The sequence below is a fragment of the Entelurus aequoreus genome, linkage group LG01 (assembly GCF_033978785.1).
Source record: "Entelurus aequoreus isolate RoL-2023_Sb linkage group LG01, RoL_Eaeq_v1.1, whole genome shotgun sequence".
In the NCBI taxonomy this organism is placed as follows: domain Eukaryota; kingdom Metazoa; phylum Chordata; class Actinopteri; order Syngnathiformes; family Syngnathidae; genus Entelurus; species Entelurus aequoreus.
Window position 1 is genome coordinate 99,041,365 of NC_084731.1, and position 27,062 is coordinate 99,068,426.

At 39.4% G+C, this 27,062-nt stretch overlaps 1 protein-coding gene across 9 annotated transcripts in view; it reads right to left on the reverse strand.

Annotated features, from left to right (window-relative positions):
- Window positions 1–409: 409 nt before the first annotated feature.
- LOC133660024 (nck-associated protein 5-like) overlaps window positions 410–27,062 on the reverse strand; it is a 254,191-nt gene continuing 227,538 nt past the window's right edge. For 7 of the 9 annotated variants that reach the window (XM_062063058.1, XM_062063050.1, XM_062063084.1 and 4 more), the window contains 5 exons: window positions 19,419–19,724; window positions 14,112–14,218; window positions 12,843–12,978; window positions 7,358–7,530; window positions 410–1,263 (listed from right to left, as the gene is read on the reverse strand). In XM_062063058.1, coding sequence (XP_061919042.1) covers window positions 1,009–1,263; window positions 7,358–7,530; window positions 12,843–12,978; window positions 14,112–14,218; window positions 19,419–19,724 — 977 coding nt within the window. In that variant the 3' untranslated portion in view covers window positions 410–1,008. Of the gene's footprint in view, window positions 1,264–7,357; window positions 7,531–12,842; window positions 12,979–14,111; window positions 14,219–19,418; window positions 19,835–27,062 lie in introns of those variants that run through there. The other 2 variants (XM_062063066.1, XM_062063121.1) reach the window with 2 other exon arrangements.

Consider the following 27,062-nt stretch of genomic DNA (forward strand, 5'->3'; position numbering starts at 1 on the left):
AAAGACTTACTGTGGAGCAGAGACGGCGTCCACAAAGTACATCTGTACATGACATAATTTTCCTCCGCTTGTGCGTAATTTTCAATTAGCATCTCATATTGTAGCGACGTGAGTATTGTTTGTGGACTTAAGTTATTTTGTTTTGAAGGCCTGACTTTGGTGGCGATGTGTTTTGTCAGGCATTACGATATTGTACACTCTCATTTAACCAAGTTAATTTCATGTATTATGTGCGTCATGATAATAATAATAATAATAATAATTATAGATTTTATTTGTAAAAAGCACTTTACATTGAGTAAACAACCTCAAAGTGCTACAGTGTATTAAAAAAAATTAAATAAAAATTTAAAAAGATAATAAAAAAATTTAAAAAAATAAAAACTAGAACAGCCAAATAGCTAAAACTAGTATGCACATATCTAAAAAAAGGCTTTTTTTTTAAAAAAAGAAGTGTTTTTAAGCCTTTTTTAAAAGCATCCACAGTCTGTGGTGCCCTCAGGTGGGTCTCCAAGGTTTCTCATAGTCATTCACATCGACGTATATAAATAAACATTCATTGATTGATTTATTGATATATTTTTTGTGTTTTTAGACAATACTAACATTTAAAATGAATGCCAATGTTATGTTGATAAGAATTACGAATGTCAACGTCGACTTTTTAGAAATAAAGGGAAGATGCTGCCCGGGATTTGATGAGTTGTTCGACGGACTCCAGCGGGTTCCACTGTAGCAACACATTATATTCCTGGGAAGACCTGAAGCAACAGCAGTGCAAACACAATGATTGATGTATTGCTAGCATCAAATGACCATCATCCTGGTTTTTTAGCTTTCCTCCTCTAAGTGCTTTTTGTTGAGCTCTTCATGGAAAGAAGTGAGGCAAGGACTGCAGTCACCTCAAATCAAACTCGATTCTTCAAGGCCGCGGGCAGGAACGCTGGCGGCAGTCAGTAAATCCACCCCTTTGGACACCCAAATAATCACTAGTGTAAAATAACCCTGTCACACGTCGTTGGAGCCCTGGCTGGTGCAGGACGAGAAGCTGTCGTAAAGCGAGTCACTGAGGGAGCCCTTTGGATCCGGGCGAGCCTTGCCGTGGAGGTTGCCGGAGGAAGGCTCACGCTGCACCGCATCGCGCCTTCCGCCGTCAGCGATGGCCTCTTTTCCGATGCTGTGACTGAGATGGCTGAGGGATTCCGAGGTTTCGTCCACAACGCCCGGCTGGTTGGCGCCGACGACGCTCTTCTCCAGGGTCACCTGCATTGGCAAATACCAGCACATTTAGATCCTCCAAGGTTCTACACCTGTTCAGTCATACCGATATATATGTACTTATATATTAGGGATGTCCGATAATGGCTTTTTGCCGATATCCGATATTCCGATATTGTCCAACTCTTTAATTACCGATACTGATATCAACCGATATATACAGTCGTGGAATTAACACATTATTATGTCTAATTTGGACAACCAGGTATGGTGAAGATAAGGTGCTTTTAAAAAAAAATTATAAAATAAAATAAGATAAATAAATGAAAAACATTTTCTTCAATAAAAAAGAAAGTAAAACAATATAAAAACAGTTACATAGAAACTAGTAATGAATGAAAATGAGTAACATTAACTGTTAAAGGTCAGTACTATTAGTGGAGCAGCAGCACGCACAATCATGTGTGCTTACGGACTGTATCCCTTGCAGACTGTATTGATATATATTGATATATAATGTAGGAAGCAGAATATTAATAACAGAAAGAAACAACCCTTTTGTGTGAATGAGGAGGGAGGTTTTTTGGGTTGGTGCATTAATTGTAAGTGTATCTTGTGTTTTTTATGTTGATTTAATTTAAAAAAACAAAAAAACAAAAAAAAACGATACCGATAATAAAAAAAAACGATACCGATAATTTCCGATATTACATTTTAACGCATTTATCGGCCGATAATATCGGCCTGCCGATATTATCGGCCGATAAATGCGTGGCACGCATTGAATATCTCTGCTGCATTGGATCAGTCTCCTTTCTTTAACAGGAATGCCTTGCATCATCTATATTAGATATATAACAACGGGTGGCGGGCGGTTGTGGTTTTGATAAAATGTTAGTTCGGGTGGACGGCGGGTGGATGACGACTTTTGTGATGCGGTTGCGGATGAAATAATTGCCTATCCGCGCATCTCTACTAGGTACCAACATCAAGAAGTTGAGCATGAGCAGGACAAAAACGTCAGACTGAGGAGTCAAAAAGGGAGGACGGGTGATGAGCGACACTAAAGAACACACATGGAATTGAGGCATGACACACGGTCCTATAAATGGAGACTGGGAGGAAGGCGCGGCTGTTAGCGGGACTGTCAGGTGCTGTCAGGATGATGAATGGGAGGCCATGAGGGCTCTGATGGGAGCCACTGAGCTTTGCATGGCTCTCCCGAGTGTTTGTGGAAGGTTATTAAAGGTGCTCAAATTACTGAGCTTTGACAGCAGCCACCAAACTTTCCCCAAAGTGCGAGGGACGGGCGATGCCTCACCGGAGTGAAGCTGCAGCAGGTGGGGACCCCCGCACAGAAGTCCGGCAACATTGCTCGCCGGTTGCTTATTGGTTCGTTTTTGTGATTTCCCATTTGGACAAATCCTTGCTGGATTAGCAATAATGAGATTTTTCCTTTACACTTTTACGTACTTTTGAATCTGTACCAACTAGGGTTGTACGGTATACCGGTATTAATATAGTACTGCAATACTAATGAATCATATTTGGTACTATACCGCCTCTGAAAAGTACCGGTCGTTGGTTTTTACGGGCAGAGGAGCATGTTCGGCAGCGCACAGTCACAGAGTACTTACAAACAGACACAGTGTGTAGACAGAAAAGGGAGAACGGACGCATTTTGGCATAAAAACTAACGATAAAGGTGAAGTTATAACAATGAAACGCCCACTGGAAGAGGTGCTTCAAAACATGGCTAGCTAGCTAGCGGCTAAAGTTTTAGCTACTTCTAAATCCTCCCCTCCGTGGCGACAAATAAAGTACGTTTCTTACAAGTATCATCCCTGCAGGACGAGGAATAGCTAAAAATGCTTCACTACACACCGTAGCTCACCGGCTTCAAAATGTAAACAAACGCCATTGGTGGATCTACACCTGACATCCACTGTAATGATACCAAGTACAAGTGTGTATCTAGTCGATACTACTATTATTACATCAATATTTTTTGGCATCACATCTTTTGTTTTTAAAAAATGTATATTATGTTTATAAACCCAGGAAGTATGTCCCTGAACACATGAGGACTTTGAATATGACCAATGTATGATCCTGTAACGACTTGGTATCGGATTGTTACCCAAACTTGTGGTATCATCCAAAACTAATGCAAAGCATCCAAACAACAGAAGAATAAGTGATTATTACATTTTAACAGAAGTGTAGATAGAACATGTTAAAAGAGAAAGTAAGCAAATATTAACAGTAAATTAACAAGTAGATTAATAATTCATTTCCTACCACTTGTCCTTAATAATGTTGACAAAATGTCAAGACGGGAGGGGGGGGGGGTCGCAGCTTGCTAAGAAGTTTGTTCTCCCGGGATGCAAACGAACTTTCCCGGACAAGGGTAGCAGGTAGGAACATATGTATTAATCTAACTACAAAATAAGAGGCACAAACTGTGGCATGAATTAAACAAGACTTACGTAGAGGGTTGCGTGACAATAGCGTGAAGCAAACAACTAGCATAAACTATAGCATAGCAAGAAACAAACAACTAACATAACTATGGCATGGAACAACTAGGAAACTGTGGCATGAAACCACTAACATGAACTATGGCATGGAACAACATGAAACTGTGGCATGAAACCAATAACTAGCATAACTATAGAATCAGACCTGAAACGAGCAATGACGCCAGGACGACTGACTGGCAAAGGCGGTTTAAATAGTCTCTTGATTAGAGCCAGGTGAGCGTCTGAACACCAGCGGCAGGTGAAAATCATATGCCACCATGGCAACCAAAACAAACAAGAGTGCACAAAAAACAGGAACTAAATTAACAGAACATAATAAAAACATGATCCGGACTTCGGATGACGACACAAAATAATAGGTGTATAAATGACACAATATGTTACTGCATATGTCAGCAGCTAAATTAGGAGCCTTTGTTTGTTTACTTACTACTAAAAGACAACTTGTCTAGTATGTTCACTATTTTATTTAAGGACAAACTTGCAATAAGAAACATATGTTTCATGTACCCTAAGATTTGTTTTGTTAAAATAAAGCCAATGATGCAATTTTTTGGTGTGACATTTAGAAAAATATCGAAAAGTACCAAAAAGTATCAAAATAATTGTGATACCGGTACCGGTACCAAAATATTGCAATTGGGACAACACTAGTATGCAGGCTGACACCCGCTTTAGTTGTATTACTACAACCTGCAACCATTTTTTTAAATTATTTCAAATTTTGCTCAAAAATATTGTGATTTGGGATGTAGATGCTACCAAAACACAGTTTTATTTAGAAAAGTATCGAAAAGTACCGAAATAATTTTAGCACCGGTACCAAAATATTGGTATCGGGACAACACATTCGCCAACTATTCTATATGTGCACTGCAAAAAGTGAAATCTAAGTAAGATGAAATATCTCAAATAAGGGTGATATTTGCTTATTTTCTGTCTGATAAGATCATTCTTCTCACTAAGCAGATTTGATGTTAGAGTGTTTTATATGTTATAGTTATTTGAATGACTCTTACCATAATATGTTACGTTAACATACCAGTTGGTTATTTATGCCTCATATAACGTACACTTATTCAGCCTGTTGTTCACTATTCTTTAGACATTTTAAATTGCCTTTCAAATGTCTATTCTTGCTGTTGGCTTTTATCAAATACATTTACCCAAAAAATGCGACTTATACTCCAGTGCGACTTATATATGTTTTTTTCCTTCTTTATTATGCATTTTCGGCCGGTGCGACTTATACTCCAGAGCGAATTATATATGTTTTTTTCCTTCTTTATTATGCTTTTTCGGCCGGTGCGACTTATACTTCGGAGCGACTTATATATGTTTTTTTCCTTCTTTATTGTGCATTTTCGGCCGGTGCGACTTATACTCCAGAGCGACTTATACCTGTTTTTTTTCTTCTTTATTATGCATTTTCGGCCGGTGCGACTTATACTCCGGAGCGACTTATATATGTTTTTTTCTTTCTTTATTATGCATTTTCGGCCGGTGCGACTTATACTCCAGTGTGACTTATATATGTTTTTTTCCTTCTTTATTATGCATTTTCGGCCGGTGCGACTTATACTCCAGTGCAACTTATATATGTTTTTTTCCTTCTTTATTATGCATTTTCGGCCGGTGCGACTTATACTCCAGAGCGACTTATATATGTTTTTTTTTCTTCTTTATTATGCATTTTCGGTTGGTGCGACTTATACTCCGGTGCGACTTATATATGTTTTTTTCCTTCTTTATTATGCATTTTCGGCCTGTGCGACTTATACTTTGGAGCGACTTATATATGTTTTTTTCCTTCTTTATTATGCATTTTAGGCCTGTGCGACTTATACTTTGAAGCGACTTATATATTTTTTTCCCTTCTTTATTATGCATTTTCGGCCGGTGCGACTCATACTCCAGAGTGACTTATATATGTTTTTTTCCTTCTTTATTATGCATTTTCGGCCGGTGCGACTTATACTCCAGTGCGACTTATATATGTTTTTTTCCTTCTTTATTATGCATTTTCGGCCGGTGCGACTCATACTCCAGAGTGACTTATATATGTTTTTTTCCTTCTTTATTATGCATTTTCGGCCGGTGCGACTTATACTCCAGAGCGACTTATATATGTTTTTTTTTCTTCTTTATTATGCATTTTCGGTTGGTGCGACTTATACTCCGGTGCGACTTATATATGTTTTTTTCCTTCTTTATTATGCATTTTCGGCCTGTGCGACTTATACTTTGGAGCGACTTATATATGTTTTTTTCCTTCTTTATTATGCATTTTAGGCCTGTGCGACTTATACTTTGAAGCGACTTATATATTTTTTTCCCTTCTTTATTATGCATTTTCGGCCGGTGCGACTCATACTCCAGAGTGACTTATATATGTTTTTTTCCTTCTTTATTATGCATTTTCGGCCGGTGCGACTTATACTCCAGTGCGACTTATATATGTTTTTTTCCTTCTTTATTATGCATTTTCGGCCTGTGCGACTTATACTTTGGAGCGACTTATATATGTTTTTTCCCTTCTTTATTATGCATTTTCGGCCTGTGCGACTTATACTTTGGAGCGACTTATATATGTTTTTTCCCTTCTTTATTATGCATTTTCGGCCGGTGCGTCTTATACTTTGGAGCGACTTTTATATGTTTTTTCCCTTCTTTATTATGCATTTTCGGCCGTTGTGTCTTATACTCCGGAGCGACTTATATATGTTTGTTTCCTTTTTTATTATGCATTTTCGGCCGGTGCGACTTATACTTTGGAGCGACTTTTATATGTTTTTTCCCTTCTTTATTATGCATTTTCGGCCTGTGCGACTTATACTCCAGAGCGACTTATATTTGTTTTTTTCCTTCTTTATTATGCATTTTCGGCCGGTGCGACTTATACTCCAGAGTGACTTATATATGTTTTTTCCCTTTTTTATTATGCATTTTCGGCCGGTGCGACTTATACTCCAGAGCGACTTATATATGTTTTTTTCCTTCTTTATTGTGCATTTTCGGCCGGTGCGACTTATACTCCGGAGCGACTTATACTCCGAAAAATACGATACCCCTAATTTTTGTTTTTTGTTTTCTTGTTTTTGAACACTGACTTTTTGCAGTGTATTTGTGGGTTTTACGATAAAAATAAATAAAAATAATACTGGCACTGCACTTTCAGCGATCACTTGAAAATGCCCACATCACTGCTCTGTCCGGCTAAAATGACGATACCATCGATTTGATTTCAAATCATTTCCTTTGAGTTCGCGGAGGGTCAAGAGTAAAACTCGCGGAACAAACTCAAATGTACACGAGTGTTGAGTCAGAGCCTTTTTTTTCTTTTTTTTCCCGTCGCCATATAGATTTTTATGTCAGGCATCCGGCATGTGGGCAGCGGAGGGGAGCTGGGTAGTCCCGTGGCAGCGGCTGGAGGCCATTTCACGGTCTCTGGTCCTCATTTGTCATTGGGCGTTGTTAAATATGGGTAGGCAAATACACGCTGACACGAGATGGGGAGCCGATCGAAAGCAATTAGCCAGCTTTTGCTATGAAAATCTCCTCACGAAAGACAGACTCGGGGGGGCTTAAGCACTCACACTGAGTCGGTCTCCTGCCTGGAGGGGCGAGTCTTTGTGCAACAGGTTGTAGTCGCAGATCCTGTTGCCGTCCTTCTCCCGGTGAGAGAACATCTCATGCTGGTAGAAGTCCATGATGGAGAGGGAACTGTCCATGCTGCTGCTCCTCAGCGTCTTCCCGCTCTGCTCGGCTGCTGTGGGGGATGGAAACTATGAAGCTATGCAGTCTGCATTTTGCAGAATAACTTCATGCAGACAGAATATAGACCAGACCTGGGCAAATGAAGGCCCGGGGGCCACATGCGGCCCGTTAAGCTTTTCAATCTGGCCCGTCGGACATTCCCAAATATTTTTTTTAGATCTTTAAGATGGAAAGTGTAGCTGCCATTATGATGTGCACTCATGTTTTCTAATGACCGGAAGTCTTCAACTATACAAAGTATTTCAATGGTTAGAATCTGTGCTTTTGCATGATAGACTAGTTACTATGGTCATCTAATTAGTTACTATGCAGTGTTTCCCATAAACTGTCAAGATACCTGTGGCGGGGGGCGTGGTCACCATGACATCATCGAGCAATTTGCATAATTTACTACAATGATATGATTTTCTCTAAAAAGGCTCAAAAAATGTATACTTACTAATTAATAATAACAGTTTTGTTTTAAACGTCCATCCATCCATCCATCCATTTTACAATATAATTACAACACTTTATGTACATATTTATATACAGATTTGAACAATAAGTTATTCACTGAAATATATTTATTAATTGTGGTTCTTACAAAAAATATATCTTATAAAAATATAAAAGCTAAAATGTCTCTTAAAGCTCTGCCACTTTAATTAGTGCATACTAAATAATTTAACTTTAGCCTACTGCTACAACCATATTTTTTACCAGCAACATAAAGTGAAACAGAGGCAGGGGTGTCCTGCCACAGTCAGTAACAAATAAACAGGAAACAGTAGTGGTGGTAGATAGACACAAAGCTCCATCAAACATCTGATCCACTGAACAAAGAGCTCCAAAAATATTGATCCTACACTTCTCTCTTGTAACGTAAATGTGAACAGCCGATACGGGCATCTACATCAACTATATGATTTGCCTGAGAAGCTGGACAGGACAAAAAAAAATAAATAAATAAATAAAAAAATATATATATTTGTGGCGGCCTTAATTGTTTCGTGGCGGGCCGCCACAAATAAATGAATGTGTGGGAAACACTGCTATGGTAATCTAATTAGTTACTATGGTAATCTAAGTCACAGCAGCTCAGACGAGGCACCAAGCAGTGTGGGTGGGGAGCGTTTCCACTAGGGCTGTAACAACTAATCGATTAAATCTAGGGATCGGCAGGCCGATATTATCGGCCGATAAATGCGTTAAAATGTAATATCGGAAATTATCGGTATCGTTTTTTTTATTATCGGTATCGTTTTTTTTTTTTTGGTTTTTAAAAAAAAAAATTAAATCAACATAAAAAACACAAGATACACTTACAATTAATGCACCAAACCAAAAAAACTCCCTCCTTATTCACACAAAAGGGTTGTTTCTTTCTGTTATTAATATTCTGGTTCCTACATTATATATCAATATATATCAATACAGTCTGCAAGGGATACAGTCCGTAAGCACACATGATTGTGCGTGCTGCTGCTCCACTAATAGTACTAACCTTTAACAGTTAATCTTACTCATTTTCATTAATTACTAGTTTCTATGTAACTGTTTTTATATTGATTTACTTTCTTTTTTATTCAAGAAAACGTTTTTAATTTATTTATCTTATTTTATTTTATAATTTTTTTTTAAAAGTACCTTATCTTCACCATACCTGGTTGTCCAAATTAGACATAATAATGTGTTAATTCCACGACTGTATATATCGGTATCGGTTGATATCGGTATCGGTAATTAAAGAGTTGGACAATATCGGAATATCGGATATCGGCAAAAAGCCATTATCGGACATCCCTAATTAAATCGATTAAAATCGATTATAAAAATAGTTGCCGATTAATTTAGTCATCGATTCGTTGGATCTATGCTATGCGCATGCGCAGAGGCTTTTTTTTTTTTTTTTTTTTTTTTTTTTTATTTTTATTTTTTTTTTTTTTAAATAAACCTTTATTTATAAACTGCAACATTTACAAACAGCTGACAAACAATAATCAAAATAAGTATGGTGCCAGTATGCTGTTTTTTTCCCCAATAAAATACTGGATAGGATAAAAATGTAGTTTGTCTCTTTTATCCGATTGTTAATCGATTAATCGAAGTAATAATCGACAGATTAATCGATGATCAAATTAATCGTTAGTTGCAGCCCTAGTTTCCACAGAGTGTTTCCAGAGCAAGCCTGGGTGTGAGGGACAGACGCGGAAGGAGATTTTTGCAACAAAGTTCTAAATCTTAGTGATACATCAGACAGATCAGACTGTAGGTGGTTTTTTTTTAGTTTGTTCACGTTCATATTTCGCTGTTTGTTGCATTGTTGTTGCGTTTTGCTTGATTGTAAAATATGTCGATCAAGAGGGGGTGTGACGTTCATATGTTGTCAATATTCAGTGTTTTATCGTTCATAGTTAATATTGTAAATCCCACATTCTTCATGTCTCATTCAGTAAATAAATGTAAAATTCCATTACATTTTTTTAAAGCGGTATGTCATAATGTTTTTAGCATTCAATCAGACATGATTGTGAGGTTTTGTATTAGTGTTCCTAAAAATAAGATATACCAGCCCGCAGACACATTTTTTTTTCTTTAAATTTGGCCCCCCGAGTCAAAATATTTGCCCAGGCCTGGTATACCGGTACTAATAATGTACGGCGGTACTAAAGAATTGAAAACGGTACTATACTGCTTCTGAAAAATACCAATATTATTTATGTTGTCAATATTCAGCGTTTTATCGTTCATAGTTAATATTGTAAAACCCACATTCTTTATTTTCATGTACATTCTGGGTGTCGCATTCAGTAAAAAATTAACAATTCCATTCCGTTTTTTAAGGCGGTCTGTCATAACGTTTTTAGCATTCAATCAGACATTATTGTGTGGTTTTGTATTAGTGTTCCTAAAAATCAGATATACCGGCCCCCAGACACATTTTCTTCTCTAAATTTGGACCCCAGAGGCAAAATAATTGCCCAGGCCTGATATAGACTATCAGTTGCCTTCAATAATGTTGCCAATACATTGTTTACAGTGTCTCCCATATTGCATGTGGGTATGTTTGTATACTGGAGCTCATTGTACAAAACCCAAAACCAGTGAAGTTGGCACGTAAATGGTAAATAAAAACAGAATACAATGATTTGCAAATCCGTTTCAACTTATATTCAATTGAATAGACTGCAAAGACAAGATATTTAATGTTCCTACTGAGAAACTTATTTTTTTTTCTTGTAAATAACCATTTACTTAGAATTTCATGGCTGCAACACGTGCCAAAGTAGTTGGGAAAGGGCATGTTCACCACTGTGTTACATGGCCTTTCCTTTTAACAACACTCAGTAAAGGTTTGGGAACTGAGGAGACACATTTTTGAAGCTTCTCAGGTGGAATTCTTTCCCATTCTTGCTTGATGTACAGCTTAAGTTGTTCAACAGTCCGGGGGTCTCCCTTATGCTATTTTAGGCTTCATAATGCGCCACACATTTTCAATGAGAGACAGGTCTGGACTACAGGCAGGCCAGTCTAGTACCCGCACTCTTTTACTATGAAGCCACACTGTTGTAACACGTGGCTTGGCATTGTCTTGCTGAAATAAGCAGGGGCGTCCCACGATAACGTCGCTTGGATGGCAACATATGTTAAAGGCCTACTGAAATGATTTTTTTTTATTTAAACGGGAATAGCAGATCCATTCTATGTGTCATACTTGATCATTTCGCGATATTGCCGTAGTTTTGCTGAAAGGATTTAGTAGAGAAAATCGACGATAAAGTTCGCAACTTTTGCTCGCTGATAAAAAAAGCCTTGCCTGTACCGGAAGTAGCGTGACGTCACAGGAGGTAATATTCCTCACAATTCCCCTTTGTTTACAATGGAGCGAGAGAGATTCGGAGCGACAAAGCGACGATTACCCCATTAATTTGAGCGAGGATGAAAGATTCGTGGATGAGGAACGTTAGAGTGAAGAACTAGAGGCAGTGCAGGACGTATCTTTTTTCGCTCTGACCGTAACTTAGGTACAAGCTGGCTCATTGTATTCCACACTCTCTCCTTTTTCTATTGTGGATCACGGATTTGGATTTTAAACCACCTCGGATACTATATCCTCTTGAAAATGAGAGTCGAGAACGCGAAATGGACATTCACAGTGACTTTTATCTCCACGACAATACATCGGTGACACACTTAGCTACTGAGCTAACGTGATAGCATCGTTCTCAAATGCAGATAGAAACAAAATACATAAATCCCTGACTGGAAGGATAGACAGAAGATCAACAATACTATTAAACCATGTACATGTAACTACACGGTTAATAATTCTCAGCCTGGCAAAGCTTAACAATGCTTTTGCTAACGACGCTGAAGCTAACATAGCAACTTAGCAACCGAACCTCACAGAGCTATGCTAAAAACATTAGCGCTCCACCTACGCCAGCCAGCCCTCATCTGCTCATCAACACCCGTGCTCATCTGCGTTCCAGCGATCGACGGCGCGACGAATGACTTCACCCGATCATCCGTGGGGTGGGCGGCTAGCATCGGCTAGGCGTCTGCTATCCAAGTAAGTAGTCCTGGTTGTGTTGCTGCAGCCAGCCGCTAATACACCGATCCCACCTACAACGTTCTTCTTTGCAGCCTCCATTGTTCATTAAACAAATTGCAAAAGATTCACCAACACAGATGTCCAGAATACTGTGGAATTATGAAATGAAAACAGAGCTTTTTGTATAGCTCCGAATACTTCCCTTGCCCTCGTGACGTCACGCGCATACGTCATATCCAAAGGAGTTTTTCAACCAGAAGTTTAGCGGGAAATTTAAAATGTCACTTTATAAGTTAACCCGGCCGTATTGGCATGTGTTGCAATGTTAAGATTTCATCATTGATATATAAACTATCAGACTGCGTGGTCGCTAGTAGTGGCTTTCAGTAGGCCTTTAAGGTTCTAGGTACTAAAGGTTCTAAAGTATTTTGTGTTGATATTGTTAAACAATCAATAGCACTCAACATAAATAATTTAAAAATGTACAGTTACAGTTTCTAATACATGTGATCGGTATTGGTATCTGGTAAAACCCTGATTGTATCACCCCTACTTAGCATATATTTAAATCAAAGAATAAACATGAGGTACGTAACTCGTGGAGTTTGTCTACGAGACGAGGGAAGGCTGTACCATCAGTCAACTGCATCCTGGTGAACTCGCACTAGTAGGAACTCTGCGAAACTCTAGTTTTCATAGTCGCAAGGTCTGATCGACTTCCTTGGATTTTCAAAGGCAACCTTGGCTCTGTCAGAAAGGCGCCTCACCCGAGTCGTCTGTTTGGCAGTGGCTGAGCCGCGACCTTTGCAGCGGGGTCAGGGCGCTCCTGGGTCTCTCCGGTTCTGTTTCCGTGTCGCTGCCGCTGTCGCTGCCTGAATACGTGCGCACTAGCACGGCTCGCTCCTTGTTGGAAACACAAACAAAATAACAATGTTAAAGTTAAAAGTTAAAAAGTTAAAGTACCAAATGTTAGAATAATTGTTTCTAAATGATCACAAAAACTTTGTATTACATTGTGTTCCTGACAAGAAGACAAAGATCTGCCCAATTTCCAGACGAACTCTTTTTGAAGAATTTTACGAACTCTCTTTGAACTATTTTATGGAACTCTTTTTGAACTATTTTACAAACTCTTTTTGAACAGACCTTTCCTGTGAATTGTTTACGACCTTTTCTGTGACATTTTTGCCACCTTTGTCCCTTGGAAACAAAGGTGGCCATGTGGTCGGGGAGGGTCCAAAATAAAAGAAGGAGGCATGCAATCTTTTGGCAGAGCGTGCTGGAGAATGTAGAAGAATACAATGTTCGGGCGACTCTCCTCAATATATTGAGTCCAAATTGAATTATGTCTCTGTTTAATTCTTTGCCTCTTGTCTTGTTTAATAGATGTCATCAGTGTTTGAACCTGACACCAATGATTGTCACACACACACTAGGTGTGGTGAAATTAACCTCTGCATTTGACCCATCCCCCTTGAGTGAGCGGCAGCGGTGGCCGCGCCCGTGAATAATTTTCGGTGATTTAACCCCCAATTCCAACCCTTGATTGCCAAGCAGGGAGGTAATGGGTCCCATTTTTTTAATAGTCTTTGGTATGACTCGGCCGGGGTTTGAACCTGCCGATCTCAGGTTCGGACCCTCTAACCACAAGGCCACTGAGCAGGTCAAAACAGGTTAAAAACTTTGCATAAACAATATTCTTAAAAGTTGAGTTTTTAGTTCTGATCTTGTTGAAAGACGATTACAAATACAGAACTCCTTCTAGTAAAAAAATCAGTCTTGACAGAGGTCTGTACTCTGTTCTACTGTTAATATAACAATACCAGCATTAGTCGAGTGCAGTACTACTCACAGTATTATCGACATCACTCTGACAATGTGGCTTTTTTAGAGTCTTGGTTCTGTTTAAGGTTCTTTCCTTACATAAGAAAGTGGTAAAAGTATTTGTTCTTCAACATTGTCCAATACCTGCTTAATTGTGTGCACTGCAAACAAGGGTCTGGGTTTACCCTAACATCATTCGGAGACTAACTTACAACAGGAATGTCATCCTTCTTCCCAGTTTCATCCTCCTTGGGTTCGGAGAACGACGAGCTGCCGCTCTGTGGGCCAAACAGACTCAGCCTCTTGGTCTTGCTCGCACCTGCAAGTCCAAAGAGTTGTGGGTTTTCAGGTTAAACCGGTTCAGGTCATAATCAAGCAACAATTACGTCCAATGAACTAAAGCCAAGAAATAGCGAGGCTGGAGGAGCTTTAGGATCTTTATGGCCAAGTATACAATCTCAGCTGCAAAACCCTAAGAGCTTGTGAGGGTGTTAAAATTGCAGATATCCAGTCTTTCATTTATCCTTTGAAAGATGCCCAATTGAGATTAATACAGTCGTGGTCAAACGTTTACATAGACTTGTAAAGAACATCATGTCATGGCTGTCTTGAGTTTCCAATCATTTCTACAACTCTTATTTGTTTGTGATGTAGTGATTGGAGCACATACTTGTTGGTCACATTCATGAAAGTTTGGTTCTTTTATGAATTTATTATGGGTCTACTGAAAATGTGAGCAAATGCGCTGGGTCAAAAGTACACATACAGCAATGTTAATATTTGCTTACATGTCCCTTGGCAAGTTTCACTGCAATAAGGCGCTTTTGGTAGCCATCCACAAGCTTCTGCTTGAATGTTTGACCACTCCACTTGACAAAATTGGTGCAGCTCAGCTAAATTTGTTGGTTTTCTGACATGGTCTTGTTTCTTCAGCATTGTCCACAAGTTTAAGTCAGGACTTTGGAAGGCCAGTCTAAAGCCTTAATTCTAGCCACTTTTGACATGTGTTTTTGGGATCACTGTCCTGTTGGAACACCCAACTGCGCCCAAGACCCAACCTACGGGCTAAAGATTTTAGGTTGTCCTGAAGAATTTGGAGGTAATCCTCCTTTTTCATTGTCCCATTTACTCTCTGTAAAGCACCAATTCCATTGGCAGCAAAACTGGCCCAGAGCATAATACTACCACCAACATGCTTGACGGTAGGTTTGGTGTTCCTGGGATTAAAGGCCTCACCTTTTCTCCTCCAAACATATTGCTGGGTATTGTGGCCAAAAAGTGCAATTTTTGTTTCATCTGACATCACATGGACACAGATAAGACCTTCTGGAGGAAAGTTCTGTGGTCAGATGAAACAAAAACTCTTATCACAAAAAATAAGAGTTGTAGAAATGATTGGAAACTCAAGACAGCCATGACATGATGTTCTTTACAAGTGTATGTCAACTTTTGACCACGACTGTAACTCTGTATGTGCATTGAAAGGTCTAAAGTACTAGCAGAGTGGAGAAACAAGTTGACTTTATATGCTTATTTGAGTTTCATTGGATACATTAAACCAGGGGTGGGCAATTAATTTTTACCGGGGGCCGCATGAGCAACCCGAGCACTGCTGGAGGGCCACATCGACAATATTTCAATTACATTTTGCTCAATATTATTTTTGATATACCGTAAGATAAATAGTAATAATAATAATACTAATAAAAATAATTAATAATAATAATAATAATTTCATTTAACCTAAATTAACTTTATACAAAAGCAGATTGCTTTTGATGGTTTTATTTTTAACACTGTCTTACACAACACTTCCTGATGTATAATACAATGCAAAAATGTCGATTTCTGCACAGGGTTCATTTCTGTCACTTTATCCTGCATCCTCTTTAAAAGTCCAACATTTTTTCTCGTCAGATTTGGACAACCATCTGTTGTCACACCTGCCAGCTTGTCCCATTTCAGTCCTAACATGTCCAAACACACATTTACCTATGTGAACAAGTCATTACCTGTGGTTGTCTCTTTAATTGACTGCATGGCTGCCAGCTACTCCGTGATTTGAAAGTCTGCAGTTATCCCACGTAAGAAGATGAGCAGCTGGGCGGTGTCACGTACAGCGCAGTTCTCATCCAAAGCCAGCGAAAAACAGTCAAAGTCGGCCGTTCTGTTCTTCAGCTTAAGCTCCAAGTTTCCAGCGATGGTCTCAACCCGCCTCGTTACAGTGCTTCGGGAGAGTGACACGCTCTCAAATGCGCCCCTCTTCTCCAGACATATCAGCGCAACAGAGTCCAATAAGCACTCCTTAATAAACTCGCCGTCAGAAAACGGCTTACTTTTTCTGGCGATTTTGTGAGAAATTACGAAACTTGTCCTGACGGCTGCATCTCTGGGGGTGTGAAATATGGCAACAAGTCCTTGTTGGGTTTGCAGTTTTACCATCAACGCATCAGCCTCCCTTGCGCGCTCTTCATCAGACAGATTACGGTATTGCACACTCGACATAAATACTTTTTAAAATGTATTTTGTAATTTATGATTGGCCTCACGCGGGCCGCAGAATGCCCAGGTCTGCATTAAACCATATCCAATTGTACTTACAATCCGCAAAGTATGTGAAAATACCGTCGAAAATGTCACAAAAATGCAACAAATTCAATAAGCCATATTGAATATTCCACTCTGAACACCTTCGGTAATTTCCGTAGATTCTACGTCACTGGAGTAACACTCTGACCATGTTATTAGATCAGCCACAGTGGAAATATGCGAACATTTGAAAGCGATCATTCTCAATCATCATGTAAGACAAGAACACATATGCTTGGCTTTTTTATGCATTCGAAATAAATAGCTAACAAATGAGTCAACAGATCGAGGGTCCTTCGTTGAGCCCATCACACCCTCTCTAAAAACATCCAGAAACCACCAACAATACGCCATTTACATGTTGTGACCTGAAAATTCACCAAATATGAGTGATATTGTTATTATAAGTGCTCAGACGGGCTATTTCCGCGGGGAATTGGTACCAGTGAGCTAATGCTAGCTTACGCTGCTGTTGTTGACACATTATAAGACTGTGGCGGATTCTGCTTCATCTCAAACTTGCTAAAAGTCAATTCTAGATTATAATTAATGCATCTCTCACCTGGTAGTAGACAAATATTGCCATGGACCGACAGGCTGGTCAACTTTTACATCCCGGAGGTGAAGAAAAAGACAAATAAAAGATGCTTGCTGCAGCAACTTCGTAAGGATTCCGATTGAATCTTCATCTAAACCGAATTATGTAGGGTACTATCGGTCGAAATCCCAGCGAAAGTGGAAATATTACAGTAAATATTTGTTTTATTATGATTTAATACGGGTAGCAGCTTCAATGTTCATTATTGCTCAGCCACTTTGATTTTGGGCTCAAAAATATAAGGTCCTGGATCATAATTTTCCCAAAGTAATCGTTGTTGGCTATCACAAAGTCTGCTTGATTACCATTGTTGATGATACGGAAGTTATCTTTGGTTCCTAGTGCGCCATCACGCGATCACGAGACTGGCCTCCTCATTATCTCTCAAAGAGGCTCAAGAATCTCTGTGAGATTGATACTATTTCGATCATATCTTCTTATCTGCAAACTTTAGAAGTCTTTTCTTGTCAAAAAATCAGATATATATAATAGCTTCAATATAGAGGCAACTTCTCTTTTCACTCTGTAGTAGAGTGGAAACGAGTGAGACGAAGCAGAAGCAGCCGTGGGCTCAGTTTGTCAACAATAGCAGCATTAGCTAGCATTAGCTCACTGCTATCAATGCGCCGTTAAAATAGTCCGTCTGCGTTAGCGCTTATAATAACAATATCACTCATATTTGGGGACGGCGTGGCGCGGTTGGGAGAGTGGCCGTGCCAGCAACCTGTGGGTTCCTGGTTCAAACCCCAGCTTTTACCAACCTAGTCACGTCCGTTGTGTCCTTGAGCAAGACACTTCACCCTTGCTCCTGATGGGTGGTGGTTAGGTCCTTGCATGGCAGCTCCCGCCATTAGTGTGTGAATGTGGAAATAGTGTCAAAGCGCTTTGAATACCTTGAAGGTAGAAAATAACTATACAAGTATAACCCATTTACCATTTGGTTAATTTTCAGGTCATGACATGTAAATGGAGTATTGTTAACGCTTTCTGGATGTTTTTAGAGAGCATATAATGGGCGCAACGAAGGACCTCCGATCTGTTGATTCTTTTTATTTTATTTTATTGTTGTGTGTAAATGTGTATGATTGTTAAATATGTATAATCCGTACTGTTAAACTGGTCACACAAAATGGTCAGTGTTTCCCACACATTCATTTATTTGTGGTGGCCCGCCACGAAAGAATAACGTCCGCCACAAATAAAAAAAAAAAAATATATATATATATATATATATATATTTTTTTTTTTTCTGTCCTGTCCAGCTTCTCAGGCAAATCATATAGTTGATGTAGATGCCCATATAGGCTGTTCACATTTACTTTACAAAAGAGAAGTGTAGGATACTTCTCTTGTTGCCTTATTTGTATTTGACCACTACTGTTTTCTGTTTATTTGTTACTGACTGTGGCAGGACACCTCTGCCTCTGTTTCACTTTATGTTGCTGGTAAATAATATGCTTGTAGTAGTAGGCTAAAGTTAAATTATTTAGTATGCATTAATTAAAGGGGAAGAGCTTTAAGAGACATTTTATCTCTTATATTTTATAAGATATATTTTTTGTAAGAACCACAATTAATAAATATATTTCAGTGAATAACTTATTGTTCAAATCTGTATATAAATATGTACATAAAGTGTTGTAATTATATTGTAAAATGGATGGATGGATGGATAGATGGACGTTTAAAACAAAACTGTTATTATTAATTAGTAAGTATACATTTTTTTAGCCTTTTTAGAGAAAATCATATCATTGTAGTAAATGATGCAAATTACTCGATGATGTCATGGTGATCACGCCCATAGCCACGCCCCCACCGCCACAGGTATCTTGGCAGTTTATGGGAAACACTGATGGTTAATGGTTGATGGTTGATTATATGACCGAAATAAACGTATTTCATTCATTAATTTGTTAGCCATTTATTTTCGATTTTGAATGCATGAAAAAAGCCAAGCATATGTGTTCTGATGACTAACACCACAGCGCTTTCCAATATTGTTGCAAATTTCCAGTATGACTGCTCTAATAACATGGTCAGAGTGCAGAAGCATTATTACCGTGACGTCAACCTCTGAAAGTAGGGGAATATTCAAAATAGCTGACTGAATTTGTGGCATTTTGTGATGTCTAAATGGTGTCCTCACATACTTTGCAAATTGTACATACAGTTGGATACGGTTTAATGGATATGATGAAACACAAAGAAGCATATAAAGTCAACTTGTTTCTCCACTCTACTGGTACTTTGAAGGCACTGAAACTAAGTTGCGCATGACTAAAGAAGTGTAGGTTTTTGATTCAATATATCAATGGAAGAGGTAACTTACGAGCCAGTTGGGGTAAACGAGTCTGGGCGTCCAAGGCGTCAACACTGTGGGTAACGGACGGGTCGGACAGGGAGTGACCCAAGCTGGACCGAGCATGCAGGTTGGTGTTGGGAGGGGAAGGCACTTTGACACTGGATTGTGAGGAGTCTGTTGGATGGGAGGCCGGCCCTGCTCGGAACTCGGCAGTCACCCCATTCGGGCTAGACTCGGACTTGGGGAAATGGCGACCGCTAGCCCGAGTGACAGAGTCAGGGAGAGGAAAGGTGCCGATCCCGCTGTCGAGCGTTCTCATCTGACACCCGGAGCCTAAAGTGACAAGGAAAGGAGTGTGACATCTGGGGAAGCTGGGGTCAACACACAGGATGAGGAACGAGGGCTTCACACACAACGGAAGGGCTGGTGAGAGTACAAGACGTCTGCAGAAGTTTCCGCCGTCGGTGCAAAGGAGAGAGAAAAAACATTTGGACCATGTTAAAATCCAAATAATTCATGAATAATTTCCCGATCCTGGAGTATAAACCGGCACAACTTGAGGAGACAATGGAGACATTTGGTCAGGGCTTACAGCAGTGGTGGACCGTCAGGCCAGCAAGGCCTTCTCTGCTGGTCTAACATAACCAGAAATCATGACAGTGTTTCCCACACATTCATGTATTTGTGGCGGCCCGCCACAAAATAATTACGTCCGCCACAAATAGATTTATTTTTTATTTTTAATAAAATATATTTTATTTTTATTTTTTTTGTATTTTTTGTTTGTTTTTTTGTCTAGCTTCTCAGGCAAATCATATAGTTGATGTAGATGCCCATATAGGCTGTTCACATTTACTTTACAAAAGAGAAGTGTAGGATACTTCTCTTGTTGCCTTATTTGTATTTGACCCCTATTGTTTTCTGTTTATTTGTTACTGACTGTGGCAGGACACCTCTGCCTCTGTTTCACTTTATGTTGCTGGTAAATAATATGCTTGTAGTAGTAGGCTAAAGTTAAATTATTTAGTATGCACTAATTAAAGGGGCAGAGCTTTAAGAGACATTTTAGCTTTTATATTTTTATAAGATATATTTTTTGTAAGAACCACAATTAATAAATATATTTCAGTGAATAACTTATTGTTCAAATCTGTATATAAATATGTACATAAAGTGTTGTAATTATATTGTAAAATGGATGGATGGATGGATGGACGTTTAAAACAAAACTGTTATTAATTAGTAAGTATACATTTTTTGAGCCTTTTTAGAGAAAATCATATCATTGTAGTAAATTATGCACATTACTCGATGATGTCATGGTGACCACGCCCATAGCCACGCCCCCACCGCCACAGGTATCTTGGCAGTTTATGGGACACACTGCATGATCATAGTTAAAGATAAAATAATGTTTTAATTTACTTATCCAATCAGAATTCAGCTAGCTTATGTTGCCATGCTGTACCAAATCTGCCCAGGGACTTCAGAATCAACAATCAAACTCTTATACACACTACTGAAACACTTACATACACTACTGACATGCTCTCACATAAACAACTGAAATCTTTTTCTCACACACACACTACTGAAACACTCTTATGCACACTACTGAAACACTCTCATACACACTACTGAAACACTCTACACACTACTGAAACACTCTTATGCACACTACTGAAACACTTACATACACTACTGACATGCTCTCACATAAACAACTGAAATCTTTTTGTAACACACACACTACTGAAACACTCTTATACACACTACTGAAACACTCTTATACACTACTTTAACACTCTTATACACACTACTGAAACACTCTTATGCACACTAGTGACATGCTCTCACATAAACAACTGAAATCTTTTTCTAACACACACACTACTGAAACACTCTTATACACTACTGAAATGCTCTCACATAAACAACTGAAATCTTTTTCTCACACACACACTACTGAAACACTCTTATACACACTACTGAAACACTCTTATACACACTACTGAAACACTCTTACATACACTACTGAAATGCTCTCACATAAACAACTGAAATCTTTTTCTCACACACACACTACTGAAACACTCTTATACACACTACTGAAACACTCTTACCCACACTACTGAAACACTCTTATACACACTACTGAAATGCTCTTATACACACTACTGAAATGCTCTCACATAAACAACTAAAATGTTTGTCTCTCACACACACTACTGAAACACTCTTATACACACTACTGAAACACTCTTATACACACTACTGAAACACTAACATAAACAACTGAAATCTTTTTCTCACACACACACACTACTGAAACACTCTTATACACACTACTGAAACACTCTTATACACACTACTGAAATGCTCTCACATAAACAACTGAAATCTTTTTCTTCACACACACACTACTGAAACACTCTCATACACACTACTGAAATGCTCTCACATAAACAACTGAAATCTTTTTCTCACACACACACACACTACTGAAACACTCTTACATACACTACTGAAATGCTCTCACATAAACAACTGAAATATTGTTCTCACACACACACTACTGAAACACTCTTATACACACTACTGAAACACTCTTATACACACTACTGAAACACTCTTATACACACTACTGAAACACTCTTATACACACTACTGAAACACTCTTATACACACTACTGAAACACTCTTATACACACTACTGAAATGCTCTCACATAAACAACTGAAATCTTTTTCCTCACACACACACTACTGAAACACTCTCATACACACTACTGAAATGCTCTCACATAAACAACTGAAATATTGTTCTCACACACACTACTGAAACACTCTTATACACACTACTGAAACACTCTTACATACACTACTGAAATGCTCTCACATAAACAACTAAAATGTTTGTCTCTCACACACCCTACTGAAACACTCTCACATAAACAACTGAAATATTTTTCTCACACACACACTACTGAAACACTCTTATACACACTACTGAAACACTCTTATACACACTACTGAAACACTCTTACATACACTACTGCAATGCTCTCACATAAACAACTAAAATGTTTTTCTCTCACACACCCTACTGAAACACTCTCACATAAACAACTGAAATCTTTTTCTCACACACACACTACTGAAACACTCTTATACACACTACTGAAACACTCTTACATACACTACTGAAATGCTCTCACATAAACAACTGAAATATTGTTCTCACACACACACTACTGAAACACTCTTATACACACTACTGAAACACTCTTATACACACTACTGAAACACTCTTATACACACTACTGAAACACTCTTATACACACTACTGAAATGCTCTCACATAAACAACTGAAATCTTTTTCTTCACACACACACTACTGAAACACTCTCATACACACTACTGAAATGCTCTCACATAAACAACTGAAATCTTTTTCTCACACACACACACACTACTGAAACACTCTTACATACACTACTGAAATGCTCTCACATAAACAACTGAAATATTGTTCTCACACACACACTACTGAAACACTCTTATACACACTACTGAAACACTCTTATACACACTACTGAAACACTCTTATACACACTACTGAAACACTCTTATACACACTACTGAAACACTCTTATACACACTACTGAAACACTCTTATACACACTACTGAAATGCTCTCACATAAACAACTGAAATCTTTTTCCTCACACACACACTACTGAAACACTCTCATACACACTACTGAAATGCTCTCACATAAACAACTGAAATATTGTTCTCACACACACTACTGAAACACTCTTATACACACTACTGAAACACTCTTACATACACTACTGAAATGCTCTCACATAAACAACTAAAATGTTTGTCTCTCACACACCCTACTGAAACACTCTCACATAAACAACTGAAATATTTTTCTCACACACACACTACTGAAACACTCTTATACACACTACTGAAACACTCTTATACACACTACTGAAACACTCTTACATACACTACTGCAATGCTCTCACATAAACAACTAAAATGTTTTTCTCTCACACACCCTACTGAAACACTCTCACATAAACAACTGAAATCTTTTTCTCACACACACACTACTGAAACACTCTTATACACACTACTGAAACACTCTTACATACACTACTGAAATGCTCTCACATAAACAACTGAAATATTGTTCTCACACACACACTACTGAAACACTCTTATACACACTACTGAAACACTCTTATACACACTACTGAAACACTCTTATACACACTACTGAAACACTCTTATACACACTACTGAAACACTGTTACATACACTACTGCAATGTTCTCACATAAACAACTAACATGTTTTTGTCTCACACACACTAGAGAAACACTCTCACACACCCTACTGAAACACTCTCATACACACTACTGAACTCACTTGGCATACAGTATGAACCACAGCAACAAATGGACACCGTTAAAGTGAACCGCCGTCTGCGGACGGGAACGAGGCGGTGTGGCCCAGGTCCTGGCGTCATACTAAGAACATAGCATCTGCTTATTATAGCGGACCTCGTCGCCCCATGCAACAACAACAACAACAAAAACCATGGCTGAAGTCCTGTTTTGTGCACACTCTCCATCTGATATCCGTGAGCACATGCAGAACCTGCGAGATTGATTGGATGTAAACATGCACGGCGGGACAGCCAGCTTGTCGGTTGACTCACTCGAGAACACTCACTTCGCGGTGTAAAAATGCTGAATAAATAACACAAGGGTATGGCGGTGGGGTGGGGGCTCTTATATGTACCAGGGAGGGAGCACAGCCGTAGATTACTAAACTGTATAATCGAATGCCAGGCCTGACAGTTCGAAATGCTCTCTATAAGCAAACTATAACAACTTCCTCCGCAATTCCAGCCCGAGGCAACAGCAAGTGGACATAATGTAGTTTTTCATGAGCTGCTATCACGTCCAGGCTGCACGCTTGGAGGCGAGAGGAAGCTGCTGTGATGACACCTTCACTGTCTGTTGGCGAGCCTCTATTTGTTTTCCTGTATTTATTGGTTTTGTGCTCTGGAGCCTAAAAACAAGTTTCTTCGTGCTCATTTATAAGTGCTTTGCAAGTGTGTTGACTTCCCATTGTATTAGTTTGTCTTATATTCAAAGGACTTATACTTTGTAATGTAAATCACTACCAGTTTTACCTGTTTTATTTCCCCCTCAGATCTGCCTCTCTGTACAGTTTATTCCCTTTATGCCAAGTATTTGATCTACATAATCTGGACTGGACCTGGTTTTTGTGTGGTGTTCGGGTCTGTGAGACCCGCTTTAATTTTTTTATTGTTTTTATTAATTTTTTTATTAAGGGGCGGCGTGGCGAAGTTGGTAGAGTGGCTGTGCCAGCAATCGGAGGGTTGCTGGTTACTGGGGTTCAATCCCCACCTTCTACCATCCTAGTCACGTCCGTTGTGTCCTTGGGCAAGACACTTCACCCTTGCTCCTGATGGGTGCTGATAACGCCTTGCATGGCAGCTCCCGCCATCAGTGTGTGAATGTGTGTGTGAATGGGTGAATGTGGAAATAGTGTCAAAGCGCTTTGAGTACCTTGAAGGTAGAAAAGCGCTATACAAGTATAACCCATTTATCATTTATTTATTTATTTAAAAGAAGAATGATACAATTAGTTATTTTTTTCAAACTGAGACTCACTGACTTTAGCTCATTTTCTGTGAAGAACATACATCAGAATACATATTTAATGACCACACACCATACACCCCCCTACTAGAGATGCGCTGATAGGCAATTATTTCATCCGCAACCGCATCACAAAAGTCGTCATCCACCCGCCATCCACCCGAACTAACATTTTATCAAAACCACAACCGCCCGCCACCCACCCGTTGTTATATATCTAATATAGACGATGCAAGGCAGAAAGGAGACTGATCCAATGCAGCAGAGACATTCAATGCGTGCCACGCATTAATATCTCTTGGCCACGCATTGGAGGCTAAGAGATATTAATGCGTGATACAATTATTTATCATTATTATAATATTATTGTCATTTCCATTAAGAAAGTGTTGACTATTATTGTTGTTTTTTTCCCTGGTCTTTAGTATTCCCTTTTTTAGTTTGTCGCGTACCACGTTTGCAGCCGGCGTTGCCATCTTTTTATTGTTTTCTTCTTATTCTGTTGTGTTGTGTTGTGGTGTGTCACGCCAAATTTCTTCCCCCTACAAACCCCCCCCCCCTCCCCCCATTTACTTCCGTGGTCATGTTTCCTCTTACGTCATTGACAGCGATCGATAGCACTTCGGCTTTGACTGCCCGTCGCTGGAAGGATACTTCGTCTTTGACAGCTGCGGGAATCTGAAGAAATCGATTGTTTTTTTTTTTTGTACAGGCGCGAAACAGGACAGTCGCGTGCCGGTTAAGCAACTTTGTGACTTTATTGGACGCAGCCCCGGAAGTAAATGGGGGGAAGGTTTTTGTAGGGGGGAATAAATTTGTCGTGACAGCTGCAGCAGTGCCTGATGAATAATCGCCTGTTTCAAAGAGTGCTGCTCGTTTTTCGTATGTGGGTAATAACATTTAACTATGTATATATATTTCCCAATTGGTTCAACCGCCATCCGCCCGAATCTATTTAAAATCTATTTTTTTCGTCATGCATCCGCCCGACCCGCGGATTATCCGCGGACTCCGCGGTTGTGTCCGCAAACCGCGCATCTCTACCCCCTACATATTTCTAATAATAATAATAATAATGGATTAGATTTATATTGCGCTTTTTCTATTGTTAGATACTCAAAGCGCTCACAGAGAAGTGGGAACCCATCATTCATTCACACCTGGTGGTGGTAAGCTACATTGTAGCCACAGCTGCCCTGGGGTAGACTGACGGAAGCGAGGCTGCCAGTTTGCGCCTACGGCCCCTCCGACCACCACCTACCATTCATTCATCATTCATTTCACCGGTGTGAGCGGCACCGGGGGCAAAGGGTGAAGTGTCCTGCCCAAGGACACAACGGCAGCGATTTTTGGATGGTAAGAGGCGGGGAGCAAACCTGCAACCCTCAGGTTTCTGGCATGGTTGCTCTACCCACTACGCCATTTCTATTACATATAAGATGTCCTGGTCCACTGGATCCGATGCTAGTAGAAGTGTGGAAACTGATGTTCTGTGTACCACCCACACACACGTTAAAATACTGAGCATATGTTTATTGGGATAAGGTAAACATCTGTTTAGTATTTTAAAATAAAAGTGTTTGATTGTGAGGCATTAAAAGCCACAAAATGCAACGGGTCCATCAGACCCACAAATGCTGGCTGAGTAACAACAATATGAACGTTGCACGGAACATTTCTCTGCCAGTTTCTGCATCCCATAGGGATTCTTTTTTTGTGTTTCTGCACCTGCGGTTCCCACACAAGGTTGCAACATTGTTTGTCAACACTGTCTGCTCTCATTTTCTCGCACATTTGACCCTCTGATGTTCTGTGTACCTACACGCTGTCCTCCTCCTGTTTAGGCCTGCTGTGTGTGTGTGTGGGGTGTGTGGGTGGTACACAGAACATCAGTTTCCACAATCCTATTAGCCCCGGACATCTTATATGTAATATAAATGTGTAGGGGGGGTGTATG